This window comes from Sceloporus occidentalis, unplaced genomic scaffold, assembly GCF_023333645.1.
Source record: "Sceloporus occidentalis isolate IW3139 unplaced genomic scaffold, rSceOcc1.0.p SCAF_136, whole genome shotgun sequence".
Classification (NCBI taxonomy): Eukaryota; Metazoa; Chordata; class Lepidosauria; order Squamata; family Phrynosomatidae; genus Sceloporus; species Sceloporus occidentalis.
Window position 1 is genome coordinate 820,533 of NW_028317116.1, and position 25,632 is coordinate 846,164.

The 25,632-nt window shown below is 46.6% G+C and overlaps 1 protein-coding gene and 6 non-coding genes across 7 annotated transcripts; 6 read left to right on the forward strand and 1 right to left on the reverse strand.

The window, feature by feature from the left end:
* Positions 1-4,575: 4,575 nt before the first annotated feature.
* Positions 4,576-4,688, forward strand: LOC149281280 (small nucleolar RNA SNORD89). Its single transcript, XR_016278056.1, has one exon. It is a non-coding gene; the product is annotated as a small nucleolar RNA SNORD89 (small nucleolar RNA).
* Positions 4,689-5,499: 811 nt separating this feature from the next.
* Positions 5,500-5,611, forward strand: LOC149281281 (small nucleolar RNA SNORD89). Its single transcript, XR_016278060.1, has one exon. It is a non-coding gene; the product is annotated as a small nucleolar RNA SNORD89 (small nucleolar RNA).
* Positions 5,612-9,483: 3,872 nt separating this feature from the next.
* Positions 9,484-9,596, forward strand: LOC149281282 (small nucleolar RNA SNORD89). The gene has a single exon (XR_016278058.1). It is a non-coding gene; the product is annotated as a small nucleolar RNA SNORD89 (small nucleolar RNA).
* Positions 9,597-10,371: 775 nt separating this feature from the next.
* On the forward strand, positions 10,372-10,483 carry LOC149281283 (small nucleolar RNA SNORD89). The gene has a single exon (XR_016278061.1). It is a non-coding gene; the product is annotated as a small nucleolar RNA SNORD89 (small nucleolar RNA).
* Positions 10,484-14,381: 3,898 nt separating this feature from the next.
* LOC149281284 (small nucleolar RNA SNORD89) lies at positions 14,382-14,494 on the forward strand. Its single transcript, XR_016278059.1, has one exon. It is a non-coding gene; the product is annotated as a small nucleolar RNA SNORD89 (small nucleolar RNA).
* A 772-nt stretch (positions 14,495-15,266) lies between these two features.
* Positions 15,267-15,378, forward strand: LOC149281285 (small nucleolar RNA SNORD89). The gene has a single exon (XR_016278057.1). It is a non-coding gene; the product is annotated as a small nucleolar RNA SNORD89 (small nucleolar RNA).
* Positions 15,379-16,692: 1,314 nt separating this feature from the next.
* On the reverse strand, positions 16,693-25,140 carry LOC149281286 (ciliogenesis-associated TTC17-interacting protein-like). Its single transcript, XM_089499479.1, has 12 exons — positions 25,087-25,140; positions 24,262-24,336; positions 23,482-23,551; positions 21,647-21,718; positions 20,889-21,089; positions 20,160-20,215; positions 19,865-19,951; positions 18,638-18,802; positions 17,505-17,626; positions 17,288-17,364; positions 16,989-17,077; positions 16,693-16,905 (listed from the first exon to the last, which is right to left on the reverse strand). The coding sequence occupies exons 1-12, from the start codon at positions 25,138-25,140 to the stop codon at positions 16,693-16,695; spliced, it is 1,281 nt and encodes a 426-aa protein (XP_089355605.1).
* Between the last annotated feature and the right edge of the window lie 492 nt (positions 25,141-25,632).

Consider the following 25,632-nt stretch of genomic DNA (forward strand, 5'->3'; position numbering starts at 1 on the left):
CCAGCTTCATCTACAGGCTGTCCAAACAGGTGAGTGGCTGCAAATGTTTTAGGGGGGGGTATTTACTGTTTCTATACATATTATCGGGGCTTTTAGGGCTGTAGAACCCTGCAATACCCTCATACCCAGCAAACATTCTGACCTAGAAAAAAAAAAGGGGGGGGGGGTGATGTCTGGGCAGGAGAGGGACTGGCCAAGCTAGACCAGGACACACGGGAGGTGTATAGATCCCAGCTGGCATGTTGCCCCAGGTCTCGTGTCCATGGGATTTCTGGCTTTCAGAGTTTGCAGACGGAGGGTCTTTAGCTGTTAATCCCAGAATGCGGCGTCTTTCCCACAGTTCAGAAAGGGATCAGACTTGCGTAGCTCACCAGGTGCCATGGAGTGTAACTCCCATCACTCGGATCATTGACTTTTATCAACTTCCTAGTACTAAATGAGCTATCAAAGTCCTGTCAAACTTTAAATGTTGGGGAAGGGGGGGGGGTATAAATTTCCCATCTGATCGTTTAATGTCTTTTTATGCCAATTACCATTGAATGGGTAAAAACCTTTTTTCGTTTTGTTGCTGGGTGATTAAGACCGAGTCATTCTAGTTTGCCACAGATTGAAAGCAATAAATGTCTTAAACTGTCTACCACAGAGCACCTGTCGTAAGATCTCATGATGCCTCCCGTTAACAAATTCAAGTGATCTCCACTTAAATGGTGATTTTGCAGATTAAAGGCTTTGAGATTAAAACTATAAATGTGTTAAATGGTGACCGTTCCTTGACTTCATATTTAGTTATTGAGCCCTAACGATCCGACATAAAACTGTCTCCCATTCTGTGTGATTTGTTTAAATATCTATCTTTTATTTGGCAGGCCGGTCACGGGGTCCGGGTGTCTCGCCTGTCCAAGAATCCGGTGGCCAAAGGGCTCTATCCTCTGGTGGCCGCGGAAGCCGCCAGGCTGTCTCTATACAACACGAGGAGGACAATTACCACCAAGGAGCTGCAATCTGCCCTGAGGCGGATCCTGCTGAACCTGCGCGGCCCTGAGGGGCCGAAGAAGATGAAGGCGGACGACTAATTCAGACTTTGTGCCGTTTTATGTCTTGTATTTAAATAAAAGTTAATGTATTTCTTTTTTAATCCTGCGTTTGTTTCTCTGCCGGAGAGGAGGGTCTGACGGAGGGTGGGGAGTCCATCTGGAGAAGTTATCTTTGGGGTCTTTAGTGGGTGAGGGTCTCCCCAGGTCACCATGCTCGGCAGAAGCACTTAAATGGATTCCCATTGTACAGCGCTGTGATGGTGCTATTAAAAACAAATATGCCCCATGGGTTTCCTATGCAATCCTGTGGGGGGGGGGGAATCACACAAAACCCTGCACCCCACTTACATGGATCCTCTGGTGGGATGGGGGTAACGATGCTTAGCTGACATTAATTTCTTTGGCTGTTTATCACTTCCTACCTGTAGCCGGGTGGCAGCCCCATTGCTGCTGGCTGTACATGGACTGCATGATGGGAGTGGTGATCCAGCAACAGCTAACACCTGGGATTGGGTCTCTGCGGAGGGGTAAACGGGTGTTTGGTGTTGGAACCAAATAAAAGAATGCGGATTAAATATATATTTATCTACAATAAACACAAACTCTTATCCGATATGTTACTTTATTCTCCTGGAGGGTTTTTCGGGGCACAGCAGGACACGGCGGTCTCCACGAGCTGAATCCCTGGAGTACGGGGGTTTCCTCTGACGTTTCTCTGTTAATAAGAGAAGATGTTTGGACCCGGAGTACTAAATGACGCGGCGGGCAGAACCCAGGGCCAGAATTCTGCCGTTTGCTGGGTTTTTTTTGGGGGGGGGGGGGGGGAGTTGTCTTAAATAGTTGTGCATTTTTATTTATTTTTCTGGGCTCTGGGAAATCTGAACTGGAAATGAATTTTAGCTATTTTTTGCCCCCTGGCAGTCCAGATTTTAAGCACTGTTCCAGGCAGCGGGGATCAGAGGGAGATACAATGTGGCCCGCTTATGACCCAGTTGGCTCCTGGGGCTGGTTCTGTCTCTTACTATGCTGTCCAAAGCCCCTGTATAATGTATAGATAAATCAGTGACCGGCCCCTGTATAATGTATAGATAAATCAGTGACCGGCCCCTGTGTAATGTATAGATAAATCAGTGACCGCCCCCTGTATAATGTATAGATAAATCAGTGACCGGCCCCTGTATAATGTATAGATAAATCAGTGACCGGCCCCTGTATAATGTATAGATAAATCAGTGACCGGCCCCTGTATAATGTATAGATAAATCAGTGACCGGCCCCTGTATAATGTATAGATAAATCAGCGAGCCGGCCCCCTGTATAATGTATAGATAAATCAGTAACCGGCCCCTGTATAATGTATAGATAAATCAGTGACCGGCCCCTGTATAATGTATAGATAAATCAGTGACCGGCCCCTGTATAATGTATAGATAAATCAGTGACCGGCCCCTGTATAATGTATAGATAAATCAGTGACCGGCCCCTGTATAATGTATAGATAAATCAGTGACCGGCCCCTGTATAATGTATAGATAAATCAGTGACCGGCCCCTGTATAATGTATAGTTAATGCAAACTCACCTATAAATCATGGTGTATCAAATAAATACCCAACAATCTCATGGATTCACCTGAATTCAATCACGGGGGGAAGGTGTCTCGCCTTCTCCATCCAACGAAATGTCAGCATTTTAAGAATCACAAGCGCAGGTGGAGTAATTACCCACCCAGTAATCCCTACACCTTTTGTCAAGCAGGGAGACCTCCACTCCCAGACTATATATTATATTATATTATATATATTACTGTTATAGAAGAAGCTCCATATATTATATAGATCTATATTAACCCTCTGGGCTCCCGGTAATCAAAGGGTGAACCATTACAGCAATCACATCAGGCATGCGCGATCTGACTGATTTAACGGCTCCCAGCTGCCCCGTGCCGTTGATTGAGTGATGGGGGGGTATATAAGGGTTATTCTCGCAGTAGTTTTACCCGGTGAAGCAGCAGTGTGGTGTTTTTGGCTTGGTTGCTGGTGATTTGGGGTAAGTGGTTATTTGTTTAGTGTTGCTGAGTCTTCCAGTAATAGTCTGATGTTGCAATAATAAACTTTCCAGTTGAACGTTTGATCTGCTATGTCATTAGTCAGCTTGGCTGTCTCTGTAATGTCTGTCCCACGTATGTTTACTGTATCAGTCTTTACCACTTCTGCTGGCAGACTGTGCCACTTGTATACCACTCCTAGTAAACTAAGAAAAAGTGCTAGATGTTTGGATCTTTTCCACCCAAATAGAATTGAATCCCTAGATTAATGAGTCAGGAAATCTAAATACTGGGGAGGAGATGCCCCTGCTGAGGGTAAGAGGTGCTCTCTACCCCTCTGGTGCTTTAGCGGTTGGGTTACCGGTTTATGGTCTCGGTGTTGCATGCTTGCTGTTCTAGGTAGAGCACTAAAGATGAAAGCGGTTGGTGTCGGTGGTAAGAAGCGGCCCCTGAAGGCGGCGGGTAAAGAAAAATCAAAAAAGGAATATTCTAAACGCGTCTACAGAGTCCTAAAGCAGGTAAATCGCAGAAACTGCTGCCGATGGCAACCCGTAAAAAGGATAAGATTGTGCGGGGGTTAAAATCCTGAATATGGAGTAACTGATTCCCCTATGGGCATTATCTACTAAACCAAGTGTCCTGTGAGAATATAAGGGTTGACTTAATGATTAGTTATGAATGGCTGATTATGGGGTGATTTTCTTGCAAGAAGGGGTTAGTTGGGTCTGCACAAGGTGAGGTTTTCTTGAATGCCAATTGGTCCTACAGAACGGGGAAATCCCACCGTGTTGCCCCTGCGGATGCGTTGGTGACCGTTTGATGATCTAGGTCCATCCGGATCAGAGCCGGTATCAGAAGGCCGTGGAGCTTCTGAATGGAGACTTGGTGAAAGGCGAGGGACTGGCCGGTGTCGCTGAAGAAGCTGCCAGGCTGTCCCATTACAACCCGAGAAAGACCATCACCAGCCGCGAGATCCAATCTGCCCTCAGAGCGCGGGGGGGGCGGCAGGTGAACTACTTTGGGGGGGGGGGGGTCTTGTGCCGTGGACTCTAGGGGTTCCATCCTCTTGCAGTTTGAAGCCCATATCTCATTCTGCTGAGTTCACTTTAGGTTTTTTAGAGGGACTGAAATATAAATTGTGAAATTCTAATTAAATAAATGTGCATTTTTAAGCTTTTCTTTATCTTTATGGAAGGTGTGCTGGGGGGGTGAGTATGTTGCAGAGCTGGTTGGGCGTCCTCTGGAGATCCTGAAATGATTCATTTGAATCGAATTAATTAAAACCTAAAGAGGATGATGTTGATAGCGGCTTAAGGGGCAATAACTGCTCGATCTGAGCCAACTTGCTTGTTGAATGGGTCTGTGGAGCTTCCGCGTTACATGGAGAAGGATCTCCCCGGCAGGTCCCGAGGCGGGTGAGTAGGATCCCGTTCTTCCCACATAGGGGGGGTGATAAGGCTGCAGGGGCCACGGGGTCAGTAAATACCCTTCTGCTGCTTGGGGATGATGACCAAAAAGGCCGAATTGCAGCACCCCCTGGGCAGTTTGCTCTCTATGGTGGGGTTGCCATGACAAATCTCCTTGAAGCGAAATCCTGGCTGACCCAGCAGCTCTCTGTGATCGGGGTGGGCTTTTTATTATAGGCCGCAAAATGGTCCAGCAGGGGCAGAATGCCCCATGCCCTTTCTGGGAAGGGCCGAACACCGCCATGGGACTACCGCCCATGTCTGGCACAATACAAACTATACAAAGCTTGTGGTGCATTGTACAGCGCTGTGCAATATGATGGCGCTATATAAAACCTTATATAATCTCCCCACCATGTACAATAAGTGACTGCCTCAGCTCCATGTCTGTATCTGCTCTCTGTACTGGGTTTTAGTCGCTGACTGTACAAATAACTTAGAAGCAAACTGTTATATCCCCCTCCCCCATCCCACTGGGGGTCCTGCATCTTAAAGGTGTGAGGGGGGTATCTCGGCTGACTCTTGGTGGGCGTGACACAGTTGCAGTCACGTGATCTGACTCTGATCACCACGAGTGGGTAGATCCAGTCTTTTAAACGGCAGTACAGGCAGTCGCCTCCAGGGGCGCTGTGCGGCTGAGCACGTGGTTATGGGTGACGCTTTATCGCTGCGACTTCCTGTTCTTTGATCAGTCGCCCTCGGTCGGTACCACGCACTAGATCGGGGGCTCCCTCTGCAAGGATGGGGCATCATCTCCAGGACGTTCCCTGAGGCGGGAGCCGGCATGCTGGTGGTGAGTAGGATCCCTTTCTTCACACAGAAGGGGCTGATGAGGGTGGGGGGGCTGATGAGGGTGGGGGGGCTGATGAGGGTGGGGAGGCTGATGAGGGTGGGGGGGCTGATGAGGGTGGGGAGGCTGCGGGCCCCTCGGGGTCACTAAATGCCCTTCTGCTGCTTGGGGATGATGACCAAAAAGGCCGAATTGCAGCACCCCCTGGGCAGTTTGCTCTCTACAGAGGGGTGCCATGACAAATCTCCTTGAAGCGAAATCCTGGCTGACCCAGCAGCTCTCTGGTCTTCACCCCTGAAACTTAAACGTAGCCAGTGTGGGGCCCCCCCCCATTCTATGCAGGTTATCCGGATCTGGTTATTGTCATAGACCCCCTGACTGTACTTATTCTCTCGCAGGGATCCAGTGGCTGCTGTTAGGATGGATCGCTCGTCGGGCTGATGCATGGAAGAGTCCTCTGGAAGACGGGGAGATGCTCCACTCTGATATACGGCAGAGATTCGTGAGAAAGGTATAGAATTATTTGTAACCAACTAGATATTTTTACTATTTTATGCTCGTTTAACAAACATGAGCCAGGAGGCTGCGAGCCGCAGGTCCCTGAGGAATGATGACACAAAAGGCCGAACGAAGTGCCTCATCTGGGGCGCGATGACTTCAACTCCTAGAAGCGAAATCAAAACTGACCTCGGGTCACACCTGTGCAAAAGGGATTTTACGTTTTACAAGGATTTATAAACCATTCCTGATCACTCATTTTCTGTAAATGATTTATACTTTTTCTCCTCTTGTTCTAGGTACTCTGGATCAGCTACAGATGGACAGCGGCTGGATTACCTTAACCTGTCCAGCTGAAGACCTTCGCTTTGACTATTGAATCATGTGACGACAGTGGAGGAGAAATATTACCTGTAAATGATCATGGATTAAATTGTTACAGCTGTACCTGTGTCTTGCTAATTCCTCAAATTAATAATCATTTGGGTCTCGCTTACATAACTAAAGTATATAATCTTTACAGTACAAGTGTGCTAGATCTTCATAGAAACAGAATCTGCCGGCAGGCCGGCCAATTCACTGTTTAGTCATTGACAACTGTTCGCAGCAGAATGTTACTTTGTTACGGGAACGTTGTTTGTGATGCTGCGGACGGTTACAAATATGTTAAATTTAGCATTTTTAATCACCATGTTTCGAAGATCCGGTTTACCTGCTTCTGATAATATGGGCATCTTTGAGTGTAAAATAAACGGGCGATCCTATCAGGACCTGACTTGCCCAATCTCTGGGAGAAACCAAAATGGGTATTAAAGAAATTCAATTTTCTGCAAGTGATCATTTCTGCTCTACGTGCGGACACTCACGATGTGCCTGGGTCCCAGCACACAGAGTTAACGTGTAACTTTACCCGTCTGAGGTAGTGGCAGTGCCACGCAACAGGGATGTCGTCCGAATTGACCACGCGCTCTGTACCGTTAACCTCTGCCATGTCTTTTCTGATCAGCTGCGTGCGCGATCCTAGCTCGCTCTGGGGTATAAGTCTGCCGTAGAGAACCCATCGTAAATATCTCATATCTCTCCGTATTAAAGGGATCTCCACCTAAACGGTGACTTGGATGGGTCTTTGGTGTTGAAACCAGATGAAAGAGCGCAGATTAAATTATGTACAATAAATACTTAAACTATTATACGAAAATATTACTTTATTCTCTCTGAGGGTTTTTTGGGGCACAGCAGGACACGGCGGTCTCCACAAGCTGAATTCCATGGAGTACGGGGGTTTCCTCTGACATTTCTCTGTTAATTATAAGAGAAGACGTTTGGACCCGGAGTACTGAACGATGCAGTGAACGCAGAACCTGGGGCCAGAATTCTGGGGTTTGCTGGGTTTTTTTTTGGGGGGGGGGGGTTGAGGGTGTCGTCTTTAATAGTTTTTTTCTTCTCCGCTCTGGGAAATCTCAACTGGAAATTAGCATTAGCTATTTCTGCCCAGGGACACTAATACCTCCCAACAGTCCTGTTTTTTCCTGGCAGTCCAGATTTTAAGCACTGTTCCAGGCAGCGGGGATCAGAGGGAGATCTGAGTTACAATGTGGCCCCGCTTATGACCCCGTCGGCTCCTGTATAACGTATAGATAAATCAGTGAGCCGGCCCCCTGTATAATGTATAGTTAATGCAAACTCACCTATAAATATTGGTGTTTCAAATAAACATCCAACAATCTCATGGATTCACCTGAATTCAATCACGGGGGGAAGGTGTCTCGCCTTCTCCATCCAACTAAATGTCAGCATTTTAAGCCATCACAAGCACAGGTGGAGTAATTACCCACCCAGTAATCCCTACACCTTTTGCCAAGCAGGGAGACCTCCACTCCCAGACTATATATATGATATTATATAGATGACGGTTATAGGAGAAGCTCCATATATAAATCTATATTAACCCACTGGGCTCCCATACTTTTCCTGATAATCAAAGGGTGAACCAATCACATCAGGCATGCGCAATCTCACTGATTTAACGGCTCCCAGCTGCCCCGTGCTGTTGATTGAGTGATGGGGGGGGGGGGGGTATATAAGGGTTATTCTCGCAGTAGTTTTACTTGGTGAAGCAGCAGTGTGGTTTTTGGGCTCTGTTGCTGGTGATTTGGGGTAAGTGGTTGGTTGGTGTTTAGTGTTGCTGAGTCTTTCAGTAATAGTCTGATGTCGCAATAATAAACTTTCCAACTAATTGAGAGTTTAATCTGATATCCCTGAGCCTCTGTAATGTTTGTCCTATGTCTGTTTACTTTATCAGTCTTTCCACTTCTGCTGGCAGGCTGTTCCACTTATAAACCACTCTCAGTAAAAATAAGGGCTCAGGATGCTGCTAGATGTTTGGATCTTTTCCACCCAAATAGAATTGAATCCCTAGATTAATGAGTCAGGAAATCTAAATACTGGGGAGGAGATGCCCCTGCTGAGGGTAAGAGGTGCTCTCTACCCCTCTCGTGCTTTAGCGGTTGGGTTACCGGTTTATGGTCTCGGTGTTACATGCTTGCTGTTCTAGGTAGAGCACTAAAGATGAAAGCGGTTGGTGTCGGTGGTAAGAAGCGGCCCCTGAAGGCGGCGGGTAAAGAAAAATCAAAAAAGGAATATTCTAAACGCGTCTACAGAGTCCTAAAGCAGGTAAATCGCAGAAACTGCTGCTGATGGCAACCCGTAAAAAGGATAAGATTGTGTGGGGGTTAAAATCCTGAATATGGAGTAACTGATTCCCCTATGGGCATTATCTACTAAGCCATGTGTCCTGTGAGAATATAAGGGTTGACTTAATGATTAGTTATGAATGGCTGATTATGGGGTGATTTCCTTGCAAGAAGGGGTTAGTTGGGTCTGCACAAGGTGAGGTTTTCTTGAATGCCAATTGGTCCTACAGAACGGGGAAATCCCACCGTGTTGCCCCTGCGGGTGCGTTGGTGACCGTTTGATGTTCTAGGTCCATCCGGATCAGAGCCGGTATCAGAAGGCTGTGGAGCTTCTGAATGGAGACTTGGTGAAAGACGAGGGACTGGCCGGTGTCGCTGAAGAAGCTGCCAGGCTGTCCCATTACAACCTGAGAAAGACCATCACCAGCCGCGAGATCCAATCTGCCCTCAGAGCGCGGGGGGGCGGCAGGTGAACTACTTTGGGGGGGGGGGGGTCTTGTGCCGTGGACTCTAGGGGTTCCATCCTCTTGCAGTTTGAAGCCCATATCTCATTCTGCTGAGTTCACTTTAGGTTTTTTAGAGGGACTGAAATATAAATTGTGAAATTCTAATTAAATAAATGTGCATTTTTAAGTTTTTCTTTATCTTTATGGAAGGTGTGCTGGGGGGGTGAGTATGTTGCAGAGCTGGTTGGGCGTCCTCTGGAGATCCTGAAATGATTCATTTGAATCGAATTAATTAAAACCTAAAGAGGATGATGTTGATAGCGGCTTAAGGGGCAATAACTGCTCGATCTGAGCCAACTTGCTTGTTGAATGGGTCTGTGGAGCTTCCGCGTTACATGGAGAAGGATCTCCCCGGCAGGTCCCGAGGCGGGTGAGTAGGATCCCGTTCTTCCCACATAGGGGGGGTGATAAGGCTGCAGGGGCCACGGGGTCAGTAAATACCCTTCTGCTGCTTGGGGATGATGACCAAAAAGGCCGAATTGCAGCACCCCCTGGGCAGTTTGCTCTCTATGGTGGGGTTGCCATGACAAATCTCCTTGAAGCGAAATCCTGGCTGACCCAGCAGCTCTCTGTGATCGGGGTGGGCTTTTTATTATAGGCCGCAAAATGGTCCAGCAGGGGCAGAATGCCCCATGCCCTTTCTGGGAAGGGCCGAACACCGCCATGGGACTACCGCCCATGTCTGGCACAATACAAACTATACAAAGCTTGTGGTGCATTGTACAGCGCTGTGCAATATGATGGCGCTATATAAAACCTTATATAATCTCCCCACCATGTACAATAAGTGACTGCCTCAGCTCCATGTCTGTATCTGCTCTCTGTACTGGGTTTTAGTCGCTGACTGTACAAATAACTTAGAAGCAAACTGTTATATCCCCCTCCCCCATCCCACTGGGGGTCCTGCATCTTAAAGGTGTGAGGGGGGTATCTCGGCTGACTCTTGGTGGGCGTGACACAGTTGCAGTCACGTGATCTGACTCTGATCACCACGAGTGGGTAGATCCAGTCTTTTAAACGGCAGTACAGGCAGCCGCCTCCAGGGGCGCTGTGCGGCTGAGCACGTGGTTATGGGTGACGCTTTATCGCTGCGACTTCCTGTTTGATCAGTCGCCCTCGGTCGGTACCACGCACTAGATCGGGGGGGGCTCCCTCTGCAAGGATGGGGCATCATCTCCAGGACGTTCCCTGAGGCGGGAGCCGGCATGCTGGTGGTGAGTAGGATCCCTTTCTTCACACAGAAGGGGCTGATGAGGGTGGGGGGGCTGATGAGGGTGGGGAGGCTGATGAGGGTGGGGAGGCTGCGGGCCCCTCGGGGTCACTAAATGCCCTTCTGCTGCTTGGGGATGATGACCAAAAAGGCCGAATTGCAGCACCCCCTGGGCAGTTTGCTCTCTACAGAGGGGTGCCATGACAAATCTCCTTGAAGCGAAATCCTGGCTGACCCAGCAGCTCTCTGGTCTTCACCCCTGAAACTTAAACGTAGCCAGTGTGGGCCCCCCCCCCATTCTATGCAGGTTATCCGGATCTGGTTATTGTCATAGACCCCCTGACTGTACTTATTCTCTCGCAGGGATCCAGTGGCTGCTGTTAGGATGGATCGCTCGTCGGGCTGATGCATGGAAGAGTCCTCTGGAAGACGGGGAGATGCTCCACTCTGATATACGGCAGAGATTCGTGAGAAAGGTATAGAATTATTTGTAACCAACTAGATATTTTTACTATTTTATGCTCGTTTAACAAACATGAGCCAGGAGGCTGCGAGCCGCAGGTCCCTGAGGAATGATGACACAAAAGGCCGAACGAAGTGCCTCATCTGGGGCGCGATGACTTCAACTCCTAGAAGCGAAATCAAAACTGACCTTGGGTCACACCTGTGCAAAAGGGATTTTACGTTTTACAAGGATTTATAAACCATTCCTGATCACTCATTTTCTGTAAATGATTTATACTTTTTCTCCTCTTGTTCTAGGTACTCTGGATCAGCTACAGATGGACAGCGGCTGGATTACCTTAACCTGTCCAGCTGAAGACCTTCGCTTTGACTATTGAATCATGTGACGACAGTGGAGGAGAAATATTACCTGTAAATGATCATGGATTAAATTGTTACAGCTGTACCTGTGTCTTGCTAATTCCTCAAATTAATAATCATTTGGGTCTCGCTTACATAACTAAAGTATATAATCTTTACAGTACAAGTGTGCTAGATCTTCATAGAAACAGAATCTGCCGGCAGACCGGCCCAATTCACTGTTTAGTCATTGACAACTGTTCGCAGCAGAATGTTACTTTGTTACGGGAACGTTGTTTGTGATGCTGCGGACGGTTACAAATATGTTAAATTTAGCATTTTTAATCACCATGTTTCGAAGATCCGGTTTACCTGCTTCTGATAATATGGGCATCTTTGAGTGTAAAATAAACGGGCGATCCTATCAGGACCTGACTTGCCCAATCTCTGGGAGAAACCAAAATGGGTATTAAAGAAATTCAATTTTCTGCAAGTGATCATTTCTGCTCTACGTGCGGACACTCACGATGTGCCTGGGTCCCAGCACACAGAGTTAACGTGTAACTTTACCCGTCTGAGGTAGTGGCAGTGCCACGCAACAGGGATGTCGTCCGAATTGACCACGCGCTCTGTACCGTTAACCTCTGCCATGTCTTTTCTGATCAGCTGCGTGCGCGATCCTAGCTCGCTCTGGGGTATAAGTCTGCCGTAGAGAACCCATCGTAAATATCTCATATCTCTCCGTATTAAAGGGATCTCCACCTAAACGGTGACTTGGATGGGTCTTTGGTGTTGAAACCAGATGAAAGAGCGCAGATTAAATTATGTACAATAAATACTTAAACTATTATACGAAAATATTACTTTATTCTCTCTGAGGGTTTTTTGGGGCACAGCAGGACACGGCGGTCTCCACAAGCTGAATTCCATGGAGTACGGGGGTTTCCTCTGACATTTCTCTGTTAATTATAAGAGAAGACGTTTGGACCCGGAGTACTGAACGATGCAGTGAACGCAGAACCTGGGGCCAGAATTCTGGGGTTTGCTGGGTTTTTTTTGGGGGGGGGGGGGTTGAGGGTGTCGTCTTTAATAGTTATTTTTTTCTCCGCTCTGGGAAATCTCAACTGGAAATTAGCATTAGCTATTTCTGCCCAGGGACACTAATACCTCCCAACAGTCCTGTTTTTCCTGGCAGTCCAGATTTTAAGCACTGTTCCAGGCAGCGGGGATCAGAGGGAGATCTGAGTTACAATGTGGCCCCGCTTATGACCCCGTCGGCTCCTGTATAACGTATAGATAAATCAGTGAGCCGGCCCCCTGTATAATGTATAGTTAATGCAAACTCACCTATAAATATTGGTGTTTCAAATAAACATCCAACAATCTCATGGAGTCACCTGAATTCAATCACGGGGGGAAGGTGTCTCGCCTTCTCCATCCAACTAAATGTCAGCATTTTAAGCCATCACAAGCACAGGTGGAGTAATTACCCACCCAGTAATCCCTACACCTTTTGCCAAGCAGGGAGACCTCCACTCCCAGACTATATATATGATATTATATAGATGACGGTTATAGGAGAAGCTCCATATATAAATCTATATTAACCCACTGGGCTCCCATACTTTTCCTGATAATCAAAGGGTGAACCAATCACATCAGGCATGCGCAATCTCACTGATTTAACGGCTCCCAGCTGCCCCGTGCTGTTGATTGAGTGATGGGGGGGGGGGGGGTATATAAGGGTTATTCTCGCAGTAGTTTTACTTGGTGAAGCAGCAGTGTGGTTTTTGGGCTCTGTTGCTGGTGATTTGGGGTAAGTGGTTGGTTGGTTGGTTGGTGTTTAGTGTTGCTGAGTCTTTCAGTAATAGTCTGATGTCGCAATAATAAACTTTCCAACTAATTGAGAGTTTAATCTGATATCCCTGAGCCTCTGTAATGTTTGTCCTATGTCTGTTTACTTTATCAGTCTTTCCACTTCTGCTGGCAGGCTGTTCCACTTATAAACCACTCTCAGTAAAAATAAGGGCTCAGGATGCTGCTAGATGTTTGGATCTTTTCCACCCAAATAGAATTGAATCCCTAGATTAATGAGTCAGGAAATCTAAATACTGGGGAGGAGATGCCCCTGCTGAGGGTAAGAGGTGCTCTCTACCCCTCTCGTGCTTTAGCGGTTGGGTTACCGGTTTATGGTCTCGGTGTTACATGCTTGCTGTTCTAGGTAGAGCACTAAAGATGAAAGCGGTTGGTGTCGGTGGTAAGAAGCGGCCCCTGAAGGCGGCGGGTAAAGAAAAATCAAAAAAGGAATATTCTAAACGCGTCGACAGAGTCCTAAAGCAGGTAAATCGCAGAAACTGCTGCTGATGGCAACCCGTAAAAAGGATAAGATTGTGTGGGGGTTAAAATCCTGAATATGGAGTAACTGATTCCCCTATGGGCATTATCTACTAAGCCATGTGTCCTGTGAGAATATAAGGGTTGACTTAATGATTAGTTATGAATGGCTGATTATGGGGTGATTTCCTTGCAAGAAGGGGTTAGTTGGGTCTGCACAAGGTGAGGTTTTCTTGAATGCCAATTGGTCCTACAGAACGGGGAAATCCCACCGTGTTGCCCCTGTGGGTGCGTTGGTGACCGTCTGATGTTCTAGGTCCATCCGGATCAGAGCCGGTATCAGAAGGCTGTGGAGCTTCTGAATGGAGACTTGGTGAAAGACGAGGGACTGGCCGGTGTCGCTGAAGAAGCTGCCAGGCTGTCCCATTACAACCCGAGAAAGACCATCACCAGCCGCGAGATCCAATCTGCCCTCGGAGTGTGGGGGGGCGGCAGGTGAACCGCTTCGTGGGATTGGCAGGTTTTGGGGGGGGGGGGGGTCTCATGCCATGGACTCCGGGTGTTCTATCCCAGTTTGCAGCCCATACCTCATATTAGTGACTTCATTTTAGTTTTGTTTTTAGAGGAACTGAAATATAAATTGTGAAATTCTAATTAAATAAATGTGCATTTTTAAGCTTTTCTTTATCTTTATGGAAGGTGTGCTGGGGGGGTGAGTATGTTGCAGAGCTGGTTGGGCGTCCTCTGGAGATCCTGAAATGATTCATTTGAATCGAATTAATTAAAACCTAAAGAGGATGATGTTGATAGCGGCTTAAGGGGCAATAACTGCTCGATCTGAGCCAACTTGCTTGTTGAATGGGTCTGTGGAGCTTCCGCGTTACATGGAGAAGGATCTCCCCGGCAGGTCCCGAGGCGGGTGAGTAGGATCCCGTTCTTCCCACATAGGGGGGGGTGATAAGGCTGCAGGGGCTACGGGGTCAGTAAATACCCTTCTGCTGCTTGGGGATGATGACCAAAAAGGCCGAATTGCAGCACCCCCTGGGCAGTTTGCTCTCTATGGTGGGGTTGCCATGACAAATCTCCTTGAAGCGAAATCCTGGCTGACCCAGCAGCTCTCTGTGATCGGGGTGGGCTTTTTATTATAGGCCGCAAAATGGTCCAGCAGGGGCAGAATGCCCCATGCCCTTTCTGGGAAGGGCCGAACACCGCCATGGGACTACCGCCCATGTCTGGCACAATACAAACGATACAAAGCTTGTGGTGCGTTGTACAGCGCTGTGAAATATGATGGCGCTATATAAAACCTTATATAATCTCCCCACCATGTACAATAAGTGACTGCCTCAGCTCCATGTCTGTATCTGCTCTCTGTACTGGGTTTTAGTCGCTGACTGTACAAATAACTTAGAAGCAAAGTATATCCCCCTCCCCCATCCCACTGGGGGTCCTGCATCTTAAAGGTGTGAGGGGGGTATCTCGGCTGACTCTTGGTGGGCGTGACACAGTTGCAGTCACGTGATCTGACTCTGATCACCACGAGTGGGTAGATCAAGTCTTTTAAACGGCAGTACAGGCAGCCGCCTCCAGGGGCGCTGTGCGGCTGAGCACGTGGTTATGGGTGACGCTTTATCGCTGCGACTTCCTGTTCTTTGATCCGTCGCCCTCGGTCGGTACCACGCACTAGATCGGGGGCTCCCTCTGCAAGGATGGGGCATCATCTCCAGGACGTTCCCTGAGGCGGGAGCCGGCATGCTGGTGGTGAGTAGGATCCCTTTCTTCACACAGAAGGGGCTGATGAGGGTGGGGAGGCTGATGAGGGTGGGGAGGCTGATGAGGGTGGGGAGGCTGCGGGCCCCTCGGGGTCACTAAATGCCCTTCTGCTGCTTGGGGATGATGACCAAAAAGGCCGAATTGCAGCACCCCCTGGGCAGTTTGCTCTCTACAGAGGGGTGCCATGACAAATCTCCTTGAAGCGAAATCCTGGCTGACCCAGCAGCTCTCTGGTCTTCACCCCTGAAACTTAAACGTAGCCAGTGTGGGCCCCCCCCCCCCATTCTATGCAGGTTATCCGGATCTGGTTATTGTCATAGACCCCCTGACTGTACTTATTCTCTCGCAGGGATCCAGTGGCTGCTGTTAGGATGGATCGCTCGTCGGGCTGATGCATGGAAGAGTCCTCTGGAAGACGGGGAGATGCTCCACTCTGATATACGGCAGAGATTCGTGAGAAAGGTATAGAATTATTTGTAACCAACTAGATATTTTTACTATTTTATGCTCGTTTAACAAACATGAGCCAGGAGGCTGCGAGCCGCAGGTCCCTGAGGAATGATGACACAAAAGGCCGAACGAAGTGCCTCATCTGGGGCGCGATGACTTCAACTCCTAGAAGCGAAATCAAAACTGACCTCAGGTCACACCTGTGCAAAAGGGATTTTGTGTCTTACAAGGATTTATAAACCATTCCTGATCACTCATTTTCTGTAAATGATTTATACTTTTTCTCCTCTTGTTCTAGGTACTCTGGATCAGCTAAAGATTGGACAGCGGCTGGATTACCTTAACCTGTCCAGCTGAGGACCTTCGCTTTGACTATCGTTGGTCTTGTCTTAGATTCAGGAGCCCTATGTCTATCCCTAGTATGTTTAATGCCCTCACTGTATTACCCTCTACCACTTCTGCTGGGAATGTCTTGCGTTCTCTTTAGTTCAGGTTATGTCCCTGAACCTTGAATTCTTTATGTATTAAAACGGCAGTCAAGGATGCTGGACGGGATCTTTACATTGTACCTCCATCACGAGACACTTATTAGAAGCCCCTGTGCCTCAAAGCCTTGCTGGGTCGACTTATTCCAGAGGAAGAGCCCATAATTGCTCTGTGGTGTTATCCCACGATCTGAGTTCACTGTTAGTTTTAGACTATAAATGATCAGTTTGTTGTAAGAATGCTGCAGTGTGATGTCATACTTCACCTTGTGCACAGCTTTTTTATTTTATTTTTTTTTCTTTGAATCCTGCTTTGTTGCTTAGTGATGTTTATTTCCATGTTAAGAAACCTACGCTGACAAACTTTTTTTTTTTGTTTACTCTAAATTGCTGACTAAAGTGGTATCACATTTATATTAACAAAGGGCAGCTGTAACCTATAATGTTCAAAAATAAAGGTTTTGGTTCATTAACAAGTGACTGAGTTGTCCTTTTGTGTAGCCGCTAACGTGTGATCTACGTTTCAGATTCCACTTGCAAGAGTAGCTAAATAGATTAAGTAAAATGATAAAGGTCTCATCTAGTTTAAAGTCTTTATTTCCTTCATTTCTCGTTCTGGAACGGGTTGGAGATGCGGGATGACAGGAAAGAGTCTCCACGTCTTTGGTTTGTGGAGAATGGTCCAAAAAACTCTGCTGCGAATGTAATGATGTCATCAGGCTTCCGCAGGAGTAAAAACTGCATGAAATCTGCGAGGAGTATCTTGATTTCTGGGTGCCGCCGGAGGTAGGTGTCATGGTCGGCCACGAGCTCCTCCTGCAAGTGGAGTTTGAAAGGTAAGAATGGATCGAGGTTTGTGGAAGTCCCAGGGCAGATGTTTGTCACGGACCCTCACGTACCTTTCTGTCCTGGAATTCAGAAAGTAACTGCATGTCCTCCTGCCAAATGAGAGGCTTCTTTTCGAACACTGGTTTTGGGTCACTTTCCACTAAAAAAAAAATATATATTCCTTGCGCTGTGTAACTGTCTATGGCAATAACCTATTGGTGCCTGCTATTTTGTCACGTGACAAATGATCACAGCAGAATGTTACTTTGTTCCGGGAATGTTGTTTGTGATGCTGCAGACGGTTACAAACCTGTTTAAATTCAACAGAATTTAGCATTTTTAATCACCATGCTTTGAAGATCCGCCTTACCTGGTTCTGATAATATGGGCATCTTTGTGAGCGTAAAATAAACGGGCGATCCTATCTGGACCCGACTTGCCAAATGCCTGGGAGAAGCCAAAATAGGCATTAAAATAAATTATCTGCAAGTCTGAGAATTTCTGCTCTACGGTCGGGGAAGACGTTTTCGGCGCACGCTTACGATGTGCCCGGGGCCCCAGCACACAGAGTTAACATGTAACTTTACCCGTCTGTGAGGAAGTGGCAGTGCCACGCGATGGGGATGTCGCTGGAATCGACTGTGCGTTCTATGCCGTAAACCTCCGCGGTGTCTCTTCCAATCCGCTGCGTGCGCGATCCCAGCTCGCTCTGGGGTATAAGTAACGAGAAATATGTTATGGATTCTTTTATGAGATATTTAGAAGTTTACGATCGCTGGCTGATAACGTGTCTGGCCCAAAGACCCTTTTCTTACGTGAAAGTAAAATCTGGTTCTTGGGTTGGGGCATTTAAGCTTCGGTGCAATGGCCTTGATTACTTTTCATATTGGTTCACATGCTTCTCTGTAAAAGTTTTATTATGTAATCTCTGGCTCCTGGCTGAAGCTCCCAATCGCCCGGAAGCTGTGAACATGCGCGGCACTGAGAGCTCATTGCAAATGCATTTCCCCATTGGCACCGAATTCAGCACCAAACAAAAGCCGGCGTGCTCGATTCATTTCGGACCCCTGATTTAGGAACCAACAAAGTGTTCGCCGTTTCTTAAAGAAATCCCTGCTCCCAAAACGTGATTTAGTCCGTTTCACCGATCTTCACTCGGCTGCCGGCGCTAAAGCTGGGATACCCAAAAATCCTGGTCTGGCTATGACACCTCTGTCCTAATGCACCGGATCCATATTCTGCCATACGGAGCTAGACTGCCAAGGCCTAGGGGGTCATGCCAACCACAAGATGGCACTCAGTAGGGATGGGTGGTCTGCGCTCCGGCGGTGCGGTGGGCTACGCTGCTATGTGGTCAAGTTGTAGGGACTTTTGTTGATGATGCATTTATCTCTGCTCCCTCCCCTAGACCACCATGGAGTATTCCTCCATGACTTAATAAATGCAAGGGGGGCTCCAATTATTATTTGTCTTGGGGGGGCTCTATGCATTTTGCTTCTAGGTACGGGCGGCAGTGCACCCATCTGCTATTGCGCTGTTCTGGAGGGTTTCATGTTAGTAACTAGCCTGAAAGAATGGTTTCGTTGCCGCATGTATACAGGATACAAGATGTGGTTCATTATCGGGTTATTTTAGGATGTGGTTGATGGGGGGGGGAGATATACTGGAAACCGCTGCTGAGTCAAGATGTTAACGCGTCACGCCGTGTGTGTCAACTCACATAGCTCGACGCGCACAAATTCATCTCCGCGTCGAAAGCCAGGAACGCCAAGCGTTCTGATATCTTCCTTCGAGCCAAAATTCGCATAATCAGCAGGCTGGACGCCTCGGAAACCCACCCGCTCAGCAGACTCAAGGGATGAGAAGTACTTTCATTTCGCACTTTCTATGGAGAGAAAACCACAAGTTATCCGCTGGCTGCTTTTTCGGGGTTGGGGGAAGAAATCTATAGATTCCCATATAATAGAAAAGGTCATGTGATTAATACTCAGCATTCACGGCGAGGGTTAACGACTCAAGAGCTTTCGCTAAAACTGGAATCCTGCATTGTTCACTCGGTTCACAGACACTTACACCGATATCAACGTGTAATTTTAAACATGATGATAATGAAAAGTGACATCATAGCAGAAGTGCACATACATCACATTGCCGTGACCCGGATCGCCCCACTTGCAGAGGGAGGGAATGCGACAGGGTCACATAATGCGATGTCACGTGACCCAGCGGTAGTTAGGTTTTATAATGATGTTTTTTTTTACCCTGCTGTCATCCCGTAACACACGCTGACCCGTACATAGAGGTGCACAAAGGGTTAAATCACATTATTGTCCTTGCTCAATGAAACCCCTGATCTGCAGTTGAGGTCTCCATAAAATGAACATTTCAGGGCGTTCATTGACTCGCTATTGGGGTCCCTCTGTGATCGAGTTTGGCTGCTAGAAGCTATTTCAGGTGTAAGGACTCGAAAAAGTATCAACATGTCAGTAATATGGAAAATGGATATTCTTATAGAAGACGTGACCCGTCCCCCTCTGAAAAAGCCTGTCGTTTTGTCTAGAACAATGGTGGAATTTTATTTTATAAAAGTGACGCCAAGTGGGCGATAGGTAGGGGGAACAGCCTCCCAGCAGCAGTGGTAGAGGGTAATACAGTGAGGGGATTAAACATGCATGGGATAGAAAGACGGCTCCTGAATCTAAGACGAGACCAACGACTGATTAAGGTTTGAGTCTTTACAGCAGGAGAAACGGGCGACTAGACGGGGGGCCGAAGGGGCCGGAACTTTCTGCAAATTCTGCATTTTGGGGTTTAGTGCTGAATCCCGCAGACTCTAGAAACACATTTTTATACCTTTTTGTACTAATTGATTTTGTGTCCTTTTTTGAGTTATTGATACTTTTTGGTTAATGTACAGAAATTTCACATCCATGTAGCAGCTTCTTACCTCGCCCTCCGTAATAACTCGCGTGATCACCAGCCGGTCTCCTTGCCTCCGCATGTGAGTCTTCCTATCCACACAGTGCCCCCGAACCTGTAAAAATTGTGGTAGGGGGTAATACAGTGAGGGTATTAAACATGCATGGGATAGACATACGGCTCCTGAATCTAAGAGGAGACCAACGACTGATTAAGGTTTCAGTCTTTACAGCAGGAGAAACGGGCGACTAGACGGGGGCCGGATAGGGCCGACCTGCTGGCAGGTTTTGTTTCTATGGTTTTAAAAGCAAAGCTGCTTGTACCTTTATATATTCGTGGTGATGCTGCTCCAGTGTTTCTAATTTCTGCGAAACGTAGCCTGCAAAATATGAAACCCCAAAACAGTGAGAACAGAAGATAAAGTCACAACGATAAGGACTTTTATTCACAGATGAGATATATTCCCTAAAATATTTCTGATCTACACAATCATTCAAAAGTGTGGGGTCACAGGAGTGATGGGAGTGATAAAGGGCCATTGGAACACAGGAGTGATGGGAGTGATAAAGGGCCATTGGAACACAGGAGTGATGGGAGTGATAAAGGGCCATTGGAACAAAGGAGTGATGGGAGTGATAAAGGGCCATTGGAACACAGGAGTGATGGGAGTGATAAAGGGTCTCTGTACGCCTATGAACAGATTCCGTTTCTAGCTACTATAGTTATTTGCATCATTAACCCCGTCTGCTCTGGATTTCTGATCCATTTCATGTTATTTTAATGGACAAAATTTGCTTTTTTAAAGCTACCAAGTGTCCTGTTTCCGTGTTCCTCTCTCGCTCACTGATGTCCGGTGCACACTTACATATGATGTGTGTTGAGAGGCACACAGGTATCGCTAGCTGGGCTTCAGTATCAGCCAGTAATATTCTAAACTGCAACCACTTAAAGAAACCATGCTGACGACTTAGCCTGACCCCATCGCAAACCAGTTCTGTGTGTGGGGCATAGTTTCCATGCCCAGTAGCTGAGGGGTTAAAAGGCATACTTACCAACTATTGAGGTGCCGCAGGGAACGCCAGCGACGGAGCCCTGGCTGGAGGCATGAACAAGGAAGCACTTCTCATGCTCGTATCCTTCCAGCTCGTAGTACGCAGGCTGCACGCTGACCGCGAAGGACCCCAATTCCTCTCCGAAGTCAGACACCGTGTATAAGGACTCGGCAAACAGGCAAAGGCCCAGCTCTTCCGCTCCTGTTGGGGTGAGAAAAAACATAATATATATCAACATCAAGCAATAAGGCTGGGCTGGAAAACCTCCGCCAAGACTTTGTCACCTGTTGGCAGCTATTGATGTGATTTAACATAGAAGCCTGATCTAAGCTAGGAGGTTGGGCTTTTGTAAGACGACAGAGGACCACTGGGCCCCCATCTTCTTCTTCTTCTGGGGTCACATTCCCTAAAGAGATTTCCTTTCCTTGCTGAGAGAGAATGGGCCTTCTTAATAGGGACAGTTGGGAGGTATGGTATCCTGTACATTCCAGACACATTCACTATGTTCACAATACTGCCGCCTAGTGGTTACTGTACATTACTACACATCACACATCTGGACTTCTGGGGTCCCGAAACAATAAAGAATTCCTCACTTAGCAGAAGTAATAAAAATAGTAATAATGGATCCCCAGTCCGGCCGTGGTTCAGGGACTGCTTGTTGTTCCATTTGATACCCGCTAAGTATTTTCGTAGCTCCAGAATAAAAGGATCACATATAAGCAGTTCGATAGCATTAAGAGATGTGAATCCCTCACCCACGCTGGACATAAACTCAATCGCCTCTGGAGTGGCCATCGGGACATTTTTGGGCAAAGGCTTCTCTGTACCTGAAAAATAAGATATCAAAAAGAATATTCTATGATGTCTAAAGCAAACACAAAACACTAATTTATATACACTGGAGTTCAAAAGTTTGGGGTCACGTAGAAATGTCCTTGTTTTTCAAAAAAAAATTGTCCAAAAACTTAACATGAAATGGATCAGAAAGCCAGCGCAGACAGGGTTGATGTTGTAAACGACTATTGTTTCTGGAAACGGCAGGTTTTTTATGGAATATCTTCATAGGAGTACAGAAACCCTTTATCACTCCCATCACTCCTGTGTTCCAATGGCCCTTTATCACTCCCATCACTCCTGTGTTCCAATGGCCCTTTATCACTCCCATCACTCCTGTGTTCCAATGGCCCTTTATTACTCCCATCACTCCTGTGTTCCAATGGCCCTTTATCACTCCCATCACTCCTGTGTTCCAATGGCCCTTTATCACTCCCATCACTCCTGTGTTCCAATGGCCCTTTATCACTCCCATCACTCCTGTGTTCCAATGGCCCTTTATCACTCCCATCACTCCTGTGTTCCAATGGCCCTTTATCACTTCCATCACTCCTGTGTTCCAATGGCCCTTTATCACTCCCATCACTCCTGTGTTCCAATGGCCCTTTATCACTCCCATCACTCCTGTGTTCCAATAGCCCTTTATCACTCCCATCACTCCTGTGTTCCAATAGCCCTTTATCACTCCCATCACTCCTGTGTTCCAATGATCCTTTATCACTCCCATCACTCCTGTGTTCCAATGATCCTTTATCACTCCCATCACTCCTGTGTTCCAATGGCCCTTTATCACTCCCATCACTCCTGTGTTCCAATGGCCCTTTATCACTCCCATCACTCCTGTGTTCCAATGGCCCTTTATCACTCCCATCACTCCTGTGTTCCAATGGCCCTTTATCACTCCTGTGTTCCAATGGCCCTTTATCACTCCCATCACTCCTGTGTTCCAATGGCCCTTTATCACTCCCATCACTCCTGTGTTCCAATAGCCCTTTATCACTCCCATCACTCCTGTGTTCCAATAGCCCTTTATCACTCCCATCACACAATTATGTTTCAGCCAGAAATGTCCTTGTTTTCCGTGAAAACAGCTGAGTGACCCCAAACCTTTGGAAGGTAGTGCATATATATATCAGTCTTAAAATAAATACCTTCCAGTTATCACTCACCTGTTTCAAACATCACTCTCGTGGCTTCTGTACTGAGGGGACCTGTTAGCACCGAGGTCTCTAAATAAAACAGATGCCATATTATTATTCTGTATACAGTAATAACCCCCCCCAGCGCTGTATACAGTAATAACCCCCCCCTCCAGCGCTGTATACAGTAATAACCCCCAGCGCTGTATTTGTTCCAATAAATTCTCTTTATCTGCAGACCCGGAGGCCGCCATTCGTGATAAGGAGTCGGGATGTTTAGTAGATCAGGGATCAGATAACGGAGCACAAATCATACAAATGGCTGATATGCAGCTGCCTGAAAACATTTATATTATGGGGAAAAAACTACAACTGCTTTAAAAAAAGGAATATTTCAACCTGAGTTCAAAAATGAAATGTTGAGAATTCCACTTTTCTGCTCGGTTGCAGCTGCTGAGAGATCCTGCCCTGCAATGGACTCTTACTGAGTGTTAAAGCCGCCTAAGCAGAGATTTCACAAATAGACTCCTAAACGCGAGACACTCGTTACACTCATCGTGAATACTTTTTATTTTATTTTTTACAGAATTGTAGGGACTGGAGGCGAAATCCCTCACCTGCCGTGGATGTAACATCCCTGGACTCCAGGACTCCGGTCAGGACATCTGTGGAGACCGGACTTTCTTTCTCTACACAAAAAAACAACTGATTCATTTATTTAAGAATAATTTATTTCTGAAGATTGAATACAAGATTTCTCTCTCGATATCAAACAGTTATAAATTATGTCTACAATAACTTAAATACAACTTTAAATTAAAAAAAATAATCCTTAAAGTGGATCTGACACTCTTCACAAATCCAGGGGTGAGCCTCCGTTGGTGGTCTCCTGGGGGTCTTCGGTAATTAGACCCTCGCCCTCGCACCACTAGTCCCAGACGCACCCCCAACAAGCTAAAACCGCCATCTGACGCAAAGTACCCCTTTAATATGCAAGCCCCCTTTCCCTAATGTATCGGTTCTATTTCTGTCGGACCCTTTGAATGTAGGGACCATGAGAAGCGCTGCGGGAATTGTTGGCTCTTTATAAATAAAAGATAATAATAATAATAACAATATAATATTAACTTTAATACTGGAAAAGACATAAAGTACAGATCTCTGCTGAGATGATGTAATAATGAGGTTCCATTATGGAACGTGGTCTTTCACCCCCAAATTATTAAGTCTACGCTAAAGAGGCTAAACTGTCTGTAAGCCGTAGGACACGGGTAGAGGCTACGTGACGCATGTCATGACATACCCTCTTGAGCACTGACACACGCGTGACACATGCTTAATTATTGTCACACGGATCCGAGGATTGGGATTGGTTATATTCCGATGTTATCGCTCACCCGCGTCAGATCCAGTTTCCGATGCCTCCGGGCCAGCGTTCGGTAAATCCGTCGGCACCGGCGACTCCTTTCCCTCTGTATTAGGAAATGCCTCCATTTATTAAAGAAATATCTGCTAAATGAGATTTATATTTCAGACTCGGCTCCTCCGCAAACATTAAAGGCCATTTTTACAACAATAATTCCGCTTTTAGGACTCCCTCTATAGTGTCTATAGACTCTCCGCCTTGTACATATACATGGCAGAGGAGCGAGAGCCTCTGGGGGTTTTGGGGGCCCAAGGAAAACGATTTCTAGGGCCCAATCTAAACACGAGTACTAAAAAATGAATAATTATGCATAATGAAGGTATTATTATCATTAAATTATTGTTATGTTTATAATTTAGTATAAATTACTTTGCTGATAAGGACAAAAAATCTCTGATTAATTATTTTTGTTTATGTACCTTAAACCCCACTGATCTGTGTGCATTTTGGATTATTTCCTGATTAACGGCTGCTCCGTATATCATGCGTGTGGTTGAGTAAATATGACTTTCCCACATGGCAAGGAATTGGTTAACCCAGATTAACACAGGCTATGTATGGCATTATAGAAAGAATGCAAAACTCTCATCACTCTCAGGCAACTCAAAGGGGCTGCAGGGACCGAGTGACGTCACTCTATCATTACACAGCTCTTTGCCAGGGCCTGCCACTTTCCTGCTGGCTGACTGGGCATCATAGGGGTTGTAGTGAGCTTCCTGCTAGCCCCTCTGTATTAAAGTACCCTATAATACCTTAATGAAAGGGGTTATTTGGGGTTCCCGGCAGCCATATTTACCTCCGACTCGGGCTCCTTGTCCAATACCAGATCTACAGGCTGCGTCCTCTCCATGGTAACCGTTTCCAGAGCAACCTGGTAAGCTGGTCGGACGACGCAGCTACACCTAGTGGCCGCTCCGGATATTGCAGTTCCCTGGCTATTCATTAACATGGGGGAGCTGGACATAGCTCTAATAATAATGATAATAATAAATAAAATGATAATAATTGCCTTTTTATAATGCTCTTCTGATTGTAATTCATTTTTTGCCTGCTTTTATCCAAAAACTTAAACTGTCAAAAAAAAAAAAAGGCATTTAACGTTAATTCAACGGCAGCTTTATATATATTTAATTTTGCTTTAAATGGGTAAAAAGCGTGTCGCTCTCTCCTAGCTTCTCATAATCTCCAAATGAAATTTAAACTCCTGATGCTTAAACCTCTGCCAACCAGCCCCTCGTCTTCAGCCTCATTCACCCTCCACTACCTAATAGATTGTAAGCTCTTGAGAACAGGTCCCTTTTCTCCTTCTGTATCGACAGGCCTTAACACGCGTTAATATGTT

Bases quoted from the DNA above. Each gene is read 5' to 3' on its own strand.
- LOC149281286 (XM_089499479.1), bottom strand. From the start codon at position 25,140: ATGGAGAGGACGCAGCCTGTAGATCTGGTATTGGACAAGGAGCCCGAG. The intron at 17,365-17,504 runs GTAAAGTTACAT...GGCTTCTCCCAG, and splicing joins TGCCACTTCCTCACAGACGG to GCATTTGGCAAGTCGGGTCC. The intron at 17,078-17,287 runs GTAAGGCGGATC...TTTTTTTTTTAG, and splicing joins GCCCATATTATCAGAACCAG to TGGAAAGTGACCCAAAACCA.